Genomic DNA, 16,108 nt, shown 5'->3' with positions numbered 1-16,108 from the left:
GTATGACAGACTCTAGGTCTATCCACCTCATGACATATAGCTCCATCTCATCCCTTTTTATAGCTGAGTAATATTCCATTGTATATATATGCCACATCTTCTTTATCCATTCATTTGTTGATGGGCATTTTGGTTGCTTCCATGTCCTGGCTATTGTAAATAGTGCTGCAATAAACATTATGGTACAAGTTTCTTTTGGGATTATGGTTTTCTTTGGGTATATGCCCAGGAGTGGGGTGACTGGATCATATGGTAGTTCTATTTGTAGTTTTTTAAGGAACCTCCAAATTGTTTTCCATAGTAAGCCCAGCAGTCTCTTTAAGCTTTAGTCCTTCGTTACATAGAGATGATGTTAGTACCAACCCACGGGTTTGGTATAAGTTACATGCAGACTAGCACTGCTCAGGATCGTGCCTGCCCTCAGTGATTGTAGAGCCAGCCCTGTGGGACTCAGAGGCCATTGGCTAGTCTCTGATCTCTTGGCTTTATTTTCTGAGTGTCTATCTTCCAGCCTCATGTCCAGATGGGCTTCCTCTCCCCATACCTGGCACCTGTCCCAGACCCAGAAGTCCTGGCAGTTCTGGCACCTACTGGGGTTCACCCAGTCTGTTTGCCCCAACTTCCTAGTCATGGCAGGAGGTGGCGGTCTAGGTGGCCCAGTGCAAGGGGTTGTTCACCCTTGGATCATCCCACTGAGACTGGGACACAGGCAGGGTTGCCTAGGCCACATCCTTCAGGATGGAGAGGCAGCAGGCCACTGGACAAGTCTATTTCTGTTACCCAAGCTGACGGTTGGCAGTTCGTGGAGACCTTCTCTAGTAGCTCAGTAAAATGAGTTCCTCCCTGTCTGTCCACAGCATTTACTTGAGACATCTCTGCCTGGCTTTTATGATGTTGCTTAATTCAGGGCCATCCTTCTCTCTTGATCAGGAGCTCCTTAAGGGAAGAGAGCCCTGAGAGCATTGTTCTCTCCCTGTCCCTGTCCGCAGCACACTGTGGCGCACCGTGGTGTGGTTGTTGATATTGGCATCATGCGCTTAACTTCCCAGAGAGCCGTCTTCCGAGAGTGTCTTTGGTGATGATGAAGGGCGAGGGGGTGGGGAGAGCACTGGGGCGCCTATCGCGTGTGGTCTTCAGGTCTGCCTCCCCCCAGCCCGGCAGGCTGTCCATGCTGGGCTGTTCCAAAGAGGTGATTCGCTGTCTGAAAAAGAGGAGAGGATGAGACTCCCTGCTCCATTTGTTTCAAGAACATGCTGCTCATCTTTCATTTTTGTTTTCTTAGCTGGATGACCTTTCCTGGTCCCTTTGTGTCTTGTGACTGCTTGATTAATATGCAGATTTTCCTTTAGGATATCAACTTACGAGTGAAGTGGCCCAACGATATTTATTACAGTGACCTCATAAAGCTTGGTGGAGTTCTGGTTAACTCAACACTTATGGGAGAAACATTTTATATACTTATTGGTAAGTTTTTAAAGCCTTTCCCCCAGAATTTTTAGATTAATAAAAATGGTTCACACGTGGCTACACTGGGAGGAGTGGACTGTCATATGGGATCACTTTTTCTTTGTGTTTATAGAACACAGTATGTATGCACAGCAGGCCAGACTGGTAGACAGCCCTTCGGAGGTTTAGCGTTCCTCTCTATGGCCATGGAAACACCAAACTGGTATCTCATCAGACAGGTGTTTTCTTATACGCTCCATACTCCTGCTTATTGTTAAATTAGAAATGGTGAAAGTAAACATTTAATGTATTATTTGGGAATAAGAAAAGAAAGTTAATTTCAAGGCTGGGCATCCTGGCAGTCTTTCTTCCATTCTTAATCTGACTTTTCCAGGCAATGGAAAAGTTGCCTTCTTTCTGACCTTCAGGAGACGCTCCAGGCTTGTCTGGGAAGGGTAAAGAATCCCTGTTTTACATCAGAAACATCTATATCAGTCAAGGAGATGGATTCAGAAGCAGTTTCAGAAGTTCCTTAGGCCCCTGGTTATCCAAGCACCAGCTTCTCCCTAATGCTCCAGAGAACTTGATTGGTGTTCAAAAATCAGGAATGGACACAAAACATGTGATTGTGTTTTGGAAGTGCCAGCCAAAGAATACAAGGCATATGTTTCCAGCTCTGCTACCAACTGGCAATATTATTCTGGGCAAACTACTTCATACCCTCAGAGCTCCCATCTGTAAATGAGAAATGGGGTTAGATGCAAAGATTCCTAAGTAGGGCCTACAGACATCAGGGAGGCCCAGTGATAGCTTCAGGGAGCTAAGGAATTCTGTCAGTGTGGGGGAAATGAAACTTTTTCCTGAGGGGAGAATCCAGACCTTTTATTAAAGTCTTAAGGCCACTGGCCAGGGGAGAGGGGGAGGAGGTTGGGCGGACGGGGGCATCTTTGGGGGGAAGATTCAAGGTCAGCAGCAGGGATGCTTGCTGGTCTTTTGAAAGACACGGCCTACGCTGACAGGAGTCCATGCAGTGATTTTCCCAGCATTCGGGATTTTCTGAATACAGGGGAGCTTTTTCGCACTATATGCTCTTAATTAAATGCCTTCTACACGATAGGTGCTTCAGCTATTGTGTATGTTGTTGAACAAGAACAAATGAACAACTGCAGGTTCTGCCCTCGTTGTTATAGTTACTTGTTTTTTTCCAGTTGTAATTTACATTGCTTTGTATTTTAATAGCCAGTATACTTTTTAAAAAAGTAATCTGAGGCCAATCAGTCCTTCCCTCCACACTGAAAACGGCTTAGAGCATTTACCAAAAAGTACTGTTATTGCAAATGTCATTGTTCTTTCTGAGGTGAATGTTTGGGGAACTTTTTACTCAGAGGCCCTGAGAAAACGAAAGTCCTACTGCCCAGTTCTTGCAGTATTTCATTTCTTATTGAAGACCTCTTTGAGATTGATTCAGGGCCCTGATGAAAACCAAGGTTCAGCTTTTCTGAAGCCCACCCTCTCCTGCAGAGAACAGGGGTGTTAAATAACAGCAGAGATAAGCCGGTAACTCGCTCTCCTGAAGCCTTGGTTTAGGGGCCTGTGAAAAAGCCACTGAACATGGACTGGCCCTTTGCCAACAGTGTAACCCTAGCACCAAAGACTTCCAAGGATAAAGTATTAAAAGATGTGTTTTAGGGCTATGCCATGACCAAGGTTGGAAATCTCTGAATCCAGAGTTTACTCCTTAAGACCTGAATAAAATTCTTTATTTTCAAGCATGTGTTCTGTTATTCAAGTAGAAAAAGAAACAAGAGATTCTATTTTACACTGGGCTCAGTACAGAGCTCCAGTTCATGACTAGGCCACAGGAGGAATCGTTTCAGAAGCAACTCTGTTTTGTCCCATTCATAGTTTCTGCTTAATTGAATCAGATGTGGCTTGTTTTTTTTCCCCAACTAATTTGTAATAAATTTGGAATGGTCTAGTTTGTTGGGGACAGTAAGGAAAGGATGAGAAAGTAAGACCGGCTCAAAGACATGTCAATGTCTAAATGGCCAGAGACGATCAACTCGAAATGAGGACAAGGAAGCAGGAAGCTGACAGTAAAGGCTGTAACTTTTTCCACGTGGTTGAGAGAAACGTGTGATGTCGTCATTAGGTTGAGCTGCTCATGTTTTCCAATTGTTTGTTTTTGTCCAGGCTGTGGATTTAACGTGACTAACAGCAACCCTACCATATGCATCAACGATCTCATCATAGAACACAACAAACACCACGGGGCAGACCTGAAGCCCTTAAGAGCTGATTATCTCATTGCCAGAACCGTGACTGTGCTGGAGAAGCTGATCGACACATTTCAGGATGAAGGGCCCAATGGCGTTCTTCCTCTCTATTATAAATATTGGGTGCACAGGTCAGTGCTGGCTCTTCTTCATTCTTTTCAAATTCCTTTATTAAGTCACTAGTTTACTATCTTAAATCGAGAAACTGTACACTGGTCTAGATAATTATCTTTCACTTTACCGATGGATAAACCTGGTGGATACCACCTTGAACAAGTTAGCATCACCAGTAATGGGAAGCAAACAGGTATCCCATGCCTCCTGGTGGGATGCCCGGGGAAAGACTCAACATTACTGGAGATTTTCTTGCCCAGCATGTTTAAGCTGAATGTAGTTGTGAGGAAACAGATAAATTTAAATTGTGGAACATTCTAGATAACAGTGGTTTTTAAAGTGAGACCTGTAGCTGCCTTACCTGGGTGGGAACTTGTTAAAAACACAAATTTTTTTTTTTTTTTTGGACAGTATAGAGAGCATGTTTAATTTCATAAGAAGCTCCCAAACTATCTTCTAAAGTGTCTGTACCATTTTTTAATTTAATTTTTTAAGCTCTTTATTAGAGTATAATTGCTTTACACTGTTGTGCCAGTTTCTGCTGTACAACAAAGTGAATCAGCTCTATGTATACATATATCCCCATAGCCCCTCCCTCTTGAGCCTCCCTCCTACTGTCCCTATCCCACCCCTCTAGGTCGTCACAAGAAGCACAAATTCTTGACTCCCACCCTGGACTTCCTAATCAGAAACTCTGAGGCTGGGGCCCAGCATTTGTGTTTTAACACAGGCTCCAGGGAATTCTCAGGCACCTCAATTTGAGAAGCACTGATGTGTACCAACAGGCCTCTACAATGTCTTAAAAACAAAGAGAACGTGGGAGGTTTTTGAGATTAAAGAATAAAGAGGTGTGGGCTTCCTAGGTGGCACAGTGGTTAAGAATAAAGAGGTGTGACAGCTAAATGCAATATGTTTCCAAATCAGATCCTGGAAGGGAGGAAATAGCCACAAAAGATATTATTAGGACCATGGGGACATTTGGACAGGGACTGTATATTAAATGATGTTGTTGTATCAAGATCAGTTTTCTTGAGAGTAATAATCATATTCTCGTTTTGTAGGAGATTATTTCTATTCTTTGGAGATACAGGCTGAAGTATTTAAGCATAAAGTGTCATGATGCCTGCAACTTATTTTTAAATATCAGCAAAATACCCCCCCACAAAACTGTGTGTGTGTAAAGAAAACAAATATGAAAAACGTTATCAGTTGGTGTGAACATCAGTGAGGGGTGAATATGAGGTTCATTTAAGCTTTTCTGTAGGTTTGAAATTCTTCAAAATAAAAATTGGGAGGTACAGATTCAATACTTTTAAAACTGGTAACAAGGATATGTCAGTAGGTGCATTTGGAAAACATTCGAAAGAAGTATAGAATTAGAATGAGTTTAACTTATAATTGATGCTACCCAACTTGAAAGTTTTCAATACAGCCAAAAAGAGGCCAGTTTCAGCCAAAAAACCTAGAGGGTTGCACAGTGTTTCTTTAAAGCGATAGAGGGTGAGGAAGTGGCGCGAATAATCATCCCAGATGATCAGAATTAGGAGGAGTGACGTTGTTTATAAGAGAAGCAACTCCTGACTCCCTAGTGGACTTTCCATCACCCTGGTTATTCTGGTAGTTATCAAGACAATTCAGGCGGGACCAGTGAAAGTCAGAGCTCAGACGCAGATGCATTTTAACTATATCTAGCCCAGCCCACTCCCCCTCTACTCGCCCCTCCCCCCCATCCTCTCAGATAATGGATAATTATTTAACTAATTGTCTCAAGCTGCTGCTTTACATTTTCCCCGTGACCGGGGGGCTGCTCTTCACTTTCAGTGCTCAGCAAGTCCGCCTGGGAAGCACTGAGGGACCGAAGGTGTGGATCGTCGGCCTAGACGATTCCGGGTTCCTTCTGGTTCACCCGGAAAACGGCGACGTGGTGACTGTGCATCCAGACGGCAACTCCTTCGACATGCTGAGAAACCTCATCGTCCCCAAGCAGCAGTAGTCCCGCCCCTCGGAGCCGAGCTGGGCCGAGCTGGGCCAGACGGAAGGGCAGAACCACCGCAGGAGCATTCCACTTCGATTTCTGCCGCCTTTCCTAGTCATGATCTGGAAAACTAATTCAGAGCTGTAGGCGAATTTTTTCTCCTTCCACTTAACCTGTTAATTCTTTACTTTTGTTCTGTTGTCATTTTATTTGGTGTTTGGGGTGGAGGGTTGACCAGTGGAAGATTCAGTTCAGGTGAAAGCCCTGCCCCACGTGTGAAACTGCTCTCCCCTCTTGTAACTGGCTGTATCTTAATTGGGGGGGGGGGGGTTTACACGGAAACAGCAATGGAATAGTTCAGATGTTTTCCCAGTAGTGGAGATCTTTACCCCTAGACTATTAAAAACAAATTAAAAAAAAAAAAAGCTTTCAGGCCCAGGCCATTGGTGAGTTAGAGGTATGCTAACACTGTTTACAAGTATCCAGGGAGGTGTTTTCCTACAGGAACATATATTGGCACTTAGTCATCACTTTATTTTTTGGTAGTGGAGAAAAGAGAAGGCAGTTACCCTCAGCCTGGTGGTTTGTGGTCCAATAACAATGTCTGCATGGCTACAGAGGGACATCTAGCTGGTATAGTTGCAGTGACCTTGTAGAGGAAATCAGTTAATTACTTTGACATTAATTAATGAGCTCTCCTTTCATAAGTTTAAATTTACTGCATATTCTGAAGTGATGGGATCAAGTTCAAGATCCTTAAAGCTTTGATTAGGCAATAGCTTGGATGTGAGGGTGGATGATTTGGCTCTAACAGCTGGAGATGAAGTCTCACTCTCATACCACACGCAGAGGAGGATTTGGAGCTTTTAAGCCAGCTTCAGGCTCACTTTGAAATGTGGAGCATTCCTGCAGGACTGTGCAGTGCTCAGAATATAGAAATACATGGCATTTTATTTGTAAGTCACATTTTTTTTTGCCCCCTTTTCATATTGCCAAAAAAGAAAATGTTATTGCTAGTGAATACCGTTAGTTGAGAGGACGGGTGAGTGTGAGTGTAGGTGGGTGTGAGAGAGAGAGAGTGTGTGTGTGTGTGAGAGAGAGAGAGAGAGACTTTAAAAGATGTTCAAAATCTGATGCCCTAAGAGTCTCCATGGAAGAACAAAAGAAAGGAAGCCTTTTGATATACATTTGCTATTTCCAGATGTATTCCATGCTTTTTCCATGTAACTCCTATCTCTGTTGAACTTGAGAATCATACACATTACTTTTCAGCCTGAAAAGGCCAATTTTTGTTCACTTTTCTCTCTTTCTGCCAATCCCAACTGAAATTGGTGGAAAGAAAACTTGAGGAGGCTCTCAGCTTTGAACAGAATCCCCTTATGGTGCACTAGCACCATCTTCATCCAGCTTTACCCAGTCAGGCTAACTCCAGAAACTTGTGGTTTTCAGTATAAAATCTGTCTACCTTTAGCCAGGCACCGGCAGCCCCATAGGAAGGAAAAAAATAACATGTTTAGTTAAGTACACTAACCCAATATGTGTGCTTTGGAACTGTAACTTGAAAAGAACTTCAGAAGTAATTTTTGCAAATAAGGCTTCAATTAGAATTATTTTTCTTAAAAAAAAAAAATCACTCTCTCCTAAATGCCCAAGTCTAAATGAAAGTTTAAAGTCCACAGTACCCCAAAATTACAAAATGGACTCACCCTTGAGAGGGCATCTGCAAAATATCATCAAGAAGAAAGATCTCAGGCAAATGTTGCAAGTTTCATTTCTCAAACTTTGTAATATAAGGCAAGTCATCTCTCAGAACTGCCATCATTACTTTTTGAATTTCTTTGGGGGGTTATTTAATGAAAAACATGCTATGATTTGTTTTAAGCTGAAGTCCTATTCAGACAGTCTGCTTTGGGGGAAAAATGTTATCATTTAATTTCCTTTTGGTAAATTAAAACTAATGAAGTGTGGCCATGTCAAAGCAGATGGAGATGTTCTGGGCATATCGCTTTGCCTCTGTGCTTTTAAGACTTGTGCCGACACACAGTTGTCTTGAGGGAGACAACATAGACTTGGAGCAGATGCTGTGTTTTTCATAAACCTGATTTTGCCTCAGATGAACCAAAGACTTTTGAAATTCTGCTTCATATAGAACAGCTGAATAAAGGCATTTTACTTACAGCTGTTAGCATTAGGGAAACTTGCTGCACTGCACTCATCCATTTGGGGCGTTTATGCTCCCAGCAATCTGTGATCTCAAGGAGCTTTAAAGTCTTAACGACAAGTTTGCATTTTCTTCTTAATCTTAAAAACACAGCACCTAAACTCAGGATCGGCGTGTGCTTTTAGGATATTTGAATTGTGCCCCAGGCTGTGCATTGAGCATCTGCCAGGTTATATAAAGGGCAAGACATCATCTCCTCTGGGCTGGTAGCAAATTTCAGAGGAACTCTTGAGGAAATGCCCTCTAAAACAGGACACAGCAAGGCTCCCCATGCACCCCACCTCCCCCAAGCAGTGCTCCTTGGCACTGTTCATCCTGGCAGCATTTACAGTGCGGGGGGCAAAGTCAGAAGGATTTGTGTCCGGTGTGGGGTTTGCTGCTGCAGCACACTGACTGCTTGACCTGGGAGCAAGTGCCCCAAGGATGGGGTGGGTGCACAGGCCCAGACCCAGGGGAGCATGTAGCCTCCACCTCCAGCCCTACACTCACACACACACAGGGAGGACTACTTTGTCACCCCTCACGCTAGAGTCTGGGAACCAGGAGAGAAGCCTCACCCAACAGTTTCAGAATGCACAAATAACGGAGACGTTTAAGGCTACATTCTATAGATCTGTTTGCTCTCAACAGGCAAAGAATGGAGAATCGGTATTCCTGGGTAACTATGCATATTTGAAATAAAAGAAAGTGTTAAAAGTCTGCATTTTTAGCTTTTCAAAGAATCATCTATGAAAAGGAATTACTTTAAACCAATGCCTATAAAAAGCAAGTCTACCAAAATAAACTTTAAGACTTTCTATAGAGTTCAAGTTCGTTATTTTTACATTTCATTTGTAAAAATAAGCAACTACTTTTGGTTACAGTATTTTTATTCATATTTAAACATTTTTTAAATAGTTTAACATAGTAAGGAATAGGTATGTATTTCTAAGTATTGTAAGTATTAAGAAGCTGGTTGCTTTTTCTTTTTAATGTATTTTTGAAAAATGTATTATGTATCATAAAAGAGCAATCATATTACTCCAAAGAATGAACGTTAGCAAAACCAAAAGTTTAAAAAAAAAAAAACTGAGATGAGAAATAAATGTAATAATTAAATTTTTAATTTGAAAATTAATTGACTATAACAACAAATTTAAGAACAGATTCTGTTGTTGAATTGTTCTTACTCTTGTGAAAACTGCTCTTGTCTTGACAATTTTTCCCCAAGATTTTAGGAATAGCTTGAGTAATGCATCTTAGATAACCCAAGGTCTACAATTCACTAAAATTTTAAGCTACTATACTTTATGGAATTTATTTTAAAATGTTCTTTTATCTGTAGCAGCCCCCACAGCCTACCTTAACTGTCTTACAATTACAATAAATTACAGTAGACTTTATACAGGACTCGTTGAGGGTCCTCTCCCAACCTTAGGATCCAAAGGAGGAAGGCATGGCCCATCGAACTTTAAAAGGACAAAAGGGGTCGGGGTGAGGGAGCAGAAAATGCAGGCTCTTGCAGATTTCCTCTGAGAGCCCTTCACACCCCGTTCACTTCTCTACAAAGGTATGAATGGAATGGCTTTTCTAGAAAGGGCTTCCATGAACATAAAGGAATTCCTTTCCCTGGGAGGCCCAGTGGAGGGAGGGCTAAATCAGTCTTGAACTGGGCTTATTTCTCAAATCCATTTGATCTGGCATTTTTGTCAACATGTTAGGACCCACTACAATTTTTTTCTTTTTTTTTTGTGAAAGAGATGTATATTTATTAAAATGCTCCCTCTTCCACTTCCAGAGCCTCACAGAAGTCAAGAAACGATACCCCCAGCTTAAATATGTAGACTGAAAGATGAAGGTAACAGTATCAGGTTGCCATAGTAACTGCTCTGTTAACTTTGCAGGGAGCTGCTGGCCGCCTGGAAGCCAGCTTGTGTAGGAATCATCCTTCATGTTCTAGGCTATGAAAACTGTGATGTTTGTTTAGGCAAGGAAGTTTTTCCTAGTACACATTTTATAAGTACATATACATTCATTGTTCAGCCTATTTATGTTACCATTTATAAATCTGTAACAGTCATCTTTCCTAGCAGTAACCTTTGAACTTAAACTGCCCCAAAAGCCTTCACGGTTTGTATTTATTTATATAGCCCCCAATAGTTAATGACAAGGTAGACACAAAAGCATTTTACGGTACTTTATTGAAAAACGTCAGGTGAATCTCATCAAACCTGCACCTTCCTGGAATCATGGTTTAATTACGGATCTCAGCATAAAAATAATAATCTAGGCTTTAGTTTATGTGTGCACACACCCACAACAAGCTGCTCATGAGGTATAGCTATGCCCAGTGTAGGGGTATATGCATATAATTCTTCTGACCCTGTCTCTTCACTGCAGGACACATGTTCCTGAATTTGCAAATTGTACCATAAGGCAACTGACACCATCCTAGGGAATGAGGCAGGTCCTCATAGTGACACTGGGTGGGCAACAGGTCCTTTCACAAAGTGTAGGTGCACTTTGCTTCTAGAACAGTGAGCTAAAGACATCTGTGAACAACCTTTCCACTCAGAAAGGGTGACATAGTTTCCTACAAGTAAACCATTTTTGAAAAAGCAGCAAAATGAGGGAGTGTTTATAGTGTGGGGCAGACTGGGAAAAAGGGTGGCTCACTGATGCACTTCAGAGCCATGATAGGATTTTTTAAATGGTGAGATCTTGAAGCAAAGATATAAAAATAAAACAAAAATTTAACGGAAGTTTCTTTTAAAAACACTGCTGGTGCTTTATAAAAAGATTTCTGTTTACCTGTTTCACACATGACATGTTCATATGGAGTTTTCTTGCTCTGTATAAAATGCAGAAAACGCTGAAGCCAATGTGTACATCATTTTCATTACATTCCTTTAGCATGTTTTCTTCCACAAGGCGCAGCCCATTGACAGTTTTCCATATTGCACATGCAACATAACTAACTTAGCACTACTTGTAGCAAACACGAGCCTAGGGAATTACAGGTCTGTGTGGGCCACAGGGATTTTGCCTTGTCATCAAACTTGACAGGGGTAGCCAATCCACCGGGCACCGAAATCATCCACATGTCATTCTCATAAAATATCTGGTTATATATATATTTGCATTTAATGCCTTTTCAATATATTCCGAAGGTGCTATTCTCAAGAGTTCAGGGGGTTAGGAGGGAACAAGAGCTTGGGAATGCGCTTGTGAAGCACACCCAGGTTCTCCCCCTTGGTCTCGGCATGATGTTTGTCTTAACGAAACGGTTAAATTAAAACAACTTTTAATGAGACTTTTAAAGACCCCGGAGTTGTCCGTTCATGGGACTTAAGCCATCACATTCTGCCTTGACTTAAGCATCTAAAGAGCTCTGACTACCGGAAGCTTCCAGGTCTGCCACCCGCCGGCACATCTGACGCCATCAGGGTGGGGTTTCCCCGTCCACGTGGAGGGCGCCCGCGGAGCGGAGACTCCTCCAGCCCCCCAGAGGGGCCGTTACTGAGCAGCGGGGGCAGGCGAGGCGCGCAAGCCCGACTGCTGGTGAGGAAACCGAGCCCCCCGCCCCCGAGGCGGAGCCGCGGCGGCCGCACGCGGGCCGCGAGGGACGCTCCGCCACGCGCTTGCACAGGCCCCGGCTCCGGGCGCGCAAAGGCCGGGGCCGCGCCTCCCCCGCGCCGCCGGGTCTCCGTCCTCTACGCGCGCCTTCACGGCATCTACGGTACAAATCTACAAGTCCGAGGCGGAGGCGTTCTAGTAAAATAGTTGTCTGTATAAATTAATTTAAGTCGTGCATATACAGCTCGCCCCTCTCGACTCGGCTGCACTTGGTAAAACGGGAGCCGACGAGGCTGGCCTATGGCTTCTCCCTGCGCGAGGCGGGGCGGCCCCAGGTCCCCGCGGTCCTGCCCGGGCGGGTCACCTGCCGTTGGTGATGATGACCGAGGCGCCCAGGTAGTGCGGCAGGGGCGCGCCGGGCGGCGAGGCGGCGGCGGGGCCGGCGGGCCGGGGGCGCAGCGCGCCGGCCGCCGCCTGGGGGGCGCCGGGGCCGCGGGCGAGGGCGGGGGCGGCGGGCGCGGCGCCCCCCAGCGGCCCGCGCCGGGCCAGCACGCGGTGGTAGTTGAGCAGCACGAAGGGCAGCTGCGCCGGCGCGCCCGGGGGCTCGGGGGCCGGCGGCGCGCAGCACTCGGGGGCCGCGCGGGCCAGCGCCAGCCGCGCCCCGTCCCGGGCGGCCTGGCGGGCGGCCTTGGCCGGGCCCAGCGCCGGCTCCTCGCGGTAGTGGCCGCAGCTCGGGAAGCTCGGCGGCGGCGGCGGCGGCGGCGCGGTGTCCTCGCCGAACCTGCGCGCGGCGGCGGCGGCGGGCGCTGCGGGGACAGGCGACACGTTAGACGCCCGCGTGGGGGAGGGAGGGGACATGCCCAGAGCGACTCCACCCCGGGGGGCCCTGGGGCCTCCACCCGCCCCCCCCCCGCCACGAGCCACCCCGCGCCGCCGGCGCTTTCGACCCCCGGAGACGCCCTCCCCGCTTCCCGCGCGCGTCCCGGGCCCGCGAGGTCCAATCACAGGATGCAAGTTGCAGTGTTTTAGTGGCCCCAGGAAAAAAGTGAAGGGAAACAGGTGGAGTTCATGTTAGTAACATACTTAATTTAATGCAACACAGCCAGAATATGATTTCAGTGCGTAATCAATATAAAAATCACGGAGAAATTGTATTCTTTGTTTCTGTCTTCGAAATGCGGTGCAGACACTCGGAGCGCATCTCATCGCACTGGCCGCACCCGGCTGGCGGCCACTATGTTGGACTGGACGGCGTTGGTCTAGAGGCTTCCGAGCCCTAGTGTCAGGTGGCCCCAGTCTGCCCTGATCTTTTTTGCTCTTCTCTCAATGGGGAGGGTAATTACCCTGCTGTCTTTAGTATTGTTACAATTAAAGTAATAACCACTCTCACTAATTAGATGTCTGCAGTCAATTAGCTCCTCTCCCTCTCTCCCGCTCTTCCTCTCTCTGTCTCTCTGTCTCTCTCTCTTAACCTTAAGACATCCTTTGTCTTCCTTTAATATCGAAAAAACTAGAAAGTCAATCACAAATTGCCCCCAATTAGCACCTTTGGTCCATGTTTTTACCAAGTGTCTGACAAATGAAGTGGTTATTAACCTCTTTCACTTTCAAAATAGCAATTTAAAAACTCAAACCCTATGTTATCTCATTTGGTCAACTCCCACACACAAAGAAAAATAACTCAGTCTCAAGTGGATAATATTCTCAGCTGTTTTGAAATCCTTTGCTTTGTTTCTCCCTCCTTAGCGGTGCCAGGAAACCCCTTCCTTGGTTATTTGAGGGACCCCATGCACTGATGGGTGGTGGGGACCCAAGTCTCAGGACTGCCCGAGGCTGAAAGGCGGGGCTGCACGGCCGGGGTTACTAGTATGTGCTTTCTTAAACTGGCTACTTTCCAGAAACACGTCCTGGTAATCTCCAAGAAGGTTAGATTTCTCCCGGGATCTAGCCCCCCTCTCCTATATGGAGACGAAATGTATCGCATAGGCTTGTAAAGACTGGGTAACAGCACAGAGCGAGAGGTCCACAAAGCAGTCCTATGAGCAGCCGAGCCCTACCTGCCTCCAAAGAGAGAAAAGGGGGAGAGAGGAGACTACAGGGAGCTGTCCTCCTTAAGCAGGTGACTCTTTTCTGGGGCTTGTAACATCCACCTGGCATTTAGTGGTCGCTGCAGGACATTTGCACACACCTGGTCTACAGTCTGAGTGGTAGTTAGGTCTGGGTGAAACAGGCACACACCCCTTGCAGCTAACCCTCAATCTCCACCTTCTGCCCTCTACCTGGGTTGTTCCAGTGAGCAAACAGCAGTCTGTCTGGGCCTGGGGCAGCTAGTGGCACCTCCACAGAGGACCGCTGCTTGCCTGCTGCCAGGAGGAGCTGGCTGGGAGGCCATTCCTGTCTGTGTGCCAAGCTCTGTGGTAGGCAATTGACTTGGCTTATGCTCCCATCTTACAGATGAAGAAACTGAGTCCTGGAGGGTTTGTGCTATTTGCTCTGGGGTGGTGAGTAGCGTTTCTATCACTGAGCCTGTGATTTTCCACCACTGCTTCCCACACTTCGAAAACTGGCATGGGAAGAAAACCAATAATGCCCCATGTTCATTTTTGGATAGAGTAGAAAGTAATCTTATAAAATCAGAACAGCTGGGGGTTCTCAGTACATAGAAAAATCATTTTGCCTCCCTTTTGGGGAGTGAACAGGGCCAGGATTTTAATGGTGGGTGGCCAAACATCCGCTTTCCTCAGCCTTTTACATTGCGCCTGGTACCCACGAGGCACACCGGCTCAGTCGCCCAGCTTTCTGCGCCCTTGTGAAGCACTCGCAGTGAGGGCAGGAAAGCACAGCCATTCCCACTTAGAAGCAGAAAAAAGGGAAAGTTTGCCCACAGCGTGAGGATTCTTTTTCCCTCTGCCACCCACCGCCACCACTGTTCACAGTCCTGCCCCCTCCCCTCGTGCAAACAGGACCCACCTTCGTAGCTTGGCATGAGGCTGTGCCGAGCAGGGTTGACCGGCGGCTCGGAAAGGCTTTTAGCTGGAGACGGGCTGCCCGGCACTAGGGGGTTGGCGTAGTGCCACTGGCACTCGCCGCCGGCTGGCAGTGTGCTCAGCAGAAAGCGTGCCACCTCGCACGGGGATCCTTGGGGCTGCCCGAACTTGGCCGGCAACATTGGCTTTTTGCTGCTGAAGACGTGAGAGTCCAGCGGGAAGTGTCCGTAATGGTAGGAGAAGGGCAGGCTGTAGGACGGGGCGTACAGAAGGTCACCGCCTTCTGAATGGAGCTGCTGTTCTGGGGGAGCCGGGGCGTGGGCGGGGGGGCTGGCTCTCCAGCTTCCGAGCTGGCCGCCTTCCAGTTTGTCCATTTGGAACGAGCTGTATTGCTGCCGAGCAAAGAAGACGGATGAAGGGGCCGGCGGAGGCAAACTGCCTTCCCATCCTATAGTGCCTGCCCCGTCCCAGGGCTGGGCCCACCCCGGCCACCAGCACGAGGTCCCACCGGGGACAGGTGCCCGGCAGACAGCACCCCGGGGACCCCCCCTCTGGGTGGAGAGAGACCTCCTCACCCCAAGTGACAACATACCAGATACATGTGGCCACTTTTGCCTCCTGAGAGCTCGCAAAAGACTTTAAAAGAGAGAGGGAAGGCTTCCGTTAAAATAAAACGCTATGGAAACACGAGGCACCAGTGTTCATGGATTCTAGCAGCTGATAAGCCTCCCCATTGTAGTCATCTGTTTCCTAGACCAGACTCTTCCCCTGGATGTTAGATTTGCCTGCCTCTCCAGGCCAAGTCTCTGCCCTGTGGGCAGGACGTCCCAGGGGGACTCTGCATCCCAGAGGAACATCCAGGCAGGGAGACCCCTGAGTGCAGTCAGAGGCTCGTCATTCCTTACGGTGCCCGGGTGTCCCGAGCCCCTGCAGGTGGCATGTGTTACCTGTGGGGGGTAAGGGTTTGTTCTCAGTTTCGTCTTCATCTTCGTATTTTTGGGTTTAGCTAATTTCCTAGTTTCTTGTGAGGTAGACAAGGTGGTCCTCCAGGAGTCCTGGGACTTGGATGTGGACACCTGGTCCAGGGACAACTGCAGTTCCTTGTATTCAATGTCCCTGAGGAGCAAAAGCAGGACAGGTCATGTCCGAGGGCTGCAAAGGAGGGCGGCCTCCTGGGACCGTCCCTGAGGCGAGTTCATTCGAGAAGCTCCACTGTGTCGTTTCACTAAGTGGATGTGGCTGGGATTTGAGGGACGGCTCACCCACATTATAAAAGCCGCCCCGCAGCCTCAGGCTTGGAGCCTCTGGGAGACGCTGAGTGAGGTGTGTGTTTTTCAGCAGGGATGGAGGGAGCACAATGTAGCTCTCTTCCACCCCATAAGGCCCCACGCACATTTCCTGGGGACACTATGCACCTCTCGGAAGGGTGTCAGGGCAAAAAGGAAAAGGCAGAAACACTATTGACCAATGTGAGTGTCTGTGGCCCAGCTGCTTCCCTATTTAGCACCAGGGAGGTGTGAGTGGGGACTTGTAA

At 47.0% G+C, this 16,108-nt stretch overlaps 2 protein-coding genes across 3 annotated transcripts in view; one reads left to right on the top strand and one right to left on the bottom strand.

Moving 5' to 3' along the window:
• Positions 1 to 8,835, top strand: part of HLCS (holocarboxylase synthetase) — a 177,689-nt gene extending 168,854 nt beyond the window's left edge. Inside the window, exons 9-11 of one of the 2 annotated variants that reach the window (XM_057696870.1) lie at positions 1,350 to 1,464; positions 3,640 to 3,853; positions 5,658 to 8,835. In XM_057696870.1, coding sequence (XP_057552853.1) covers positions 1,350 to 1,464; positions 3,640 to 3,853; positions 5,658 to 5,829 — 501 coding nt within the window. In that variant the 3' untranslated portion in view covers positions 5,830 to 8,835. Of the gene's footprint in view, positions 1 to 1,337; positions 1,465 to 3,639; positions 3,854 to 5,657 lie in introns of those variants that run through there. The other variant, XM_057696871.1, reaches the window with a different exon arrangement.
• Positions 8,836 to 11,947: 3,112 nt separating this feature from the next.
• The window catches only part of SIM2 (SIM bHLH transcription factor 2), a 48,881-nt gene continuing 44,720 nt past the window's right edge, over positions 11,948 to 16,108 (bottom strand). Inside the window, exons 9-11 of the mRNA XM_057697518.1 lie at positions 15,522 to 15,690; positions 14,558 to 14,966; positions 11,948 to 12,393 (exon numbers count right to left, since the gene is read on the bottom strand). Coding sequence (XP_057553501.1) covers positions 11,948 to 12,393; positions 14,558 to 14,966; positions 15,522 to 15,690 — 1,024 coding nt within the window. The remainder of the gene's footprint in view (positions 12,394 to 14,557; positions 14,967 to 15,521; positions 15,691 to 16,108) is intronic.

This window comes from Hippopotamus amphibius, chromosome 10 (genome assembly GCF_030028045.1).
Source record: "Hippopotamus amphibius kiboko isolate mHipAmp2 chromosome 10, mHipAmp2.hap2, whole genome shotgun sequence".
NCBI lineage: Eukaryota > Metazoa > Chordata > Mammalia > Artiodactyla > Hippopotamidae > Hippopotamus > Hippopotamus amphibius.
Note: the sequence above shows the minus strand (reverse complement) of the source record. Positions and strands in the feature narration are given on the sequence as shown.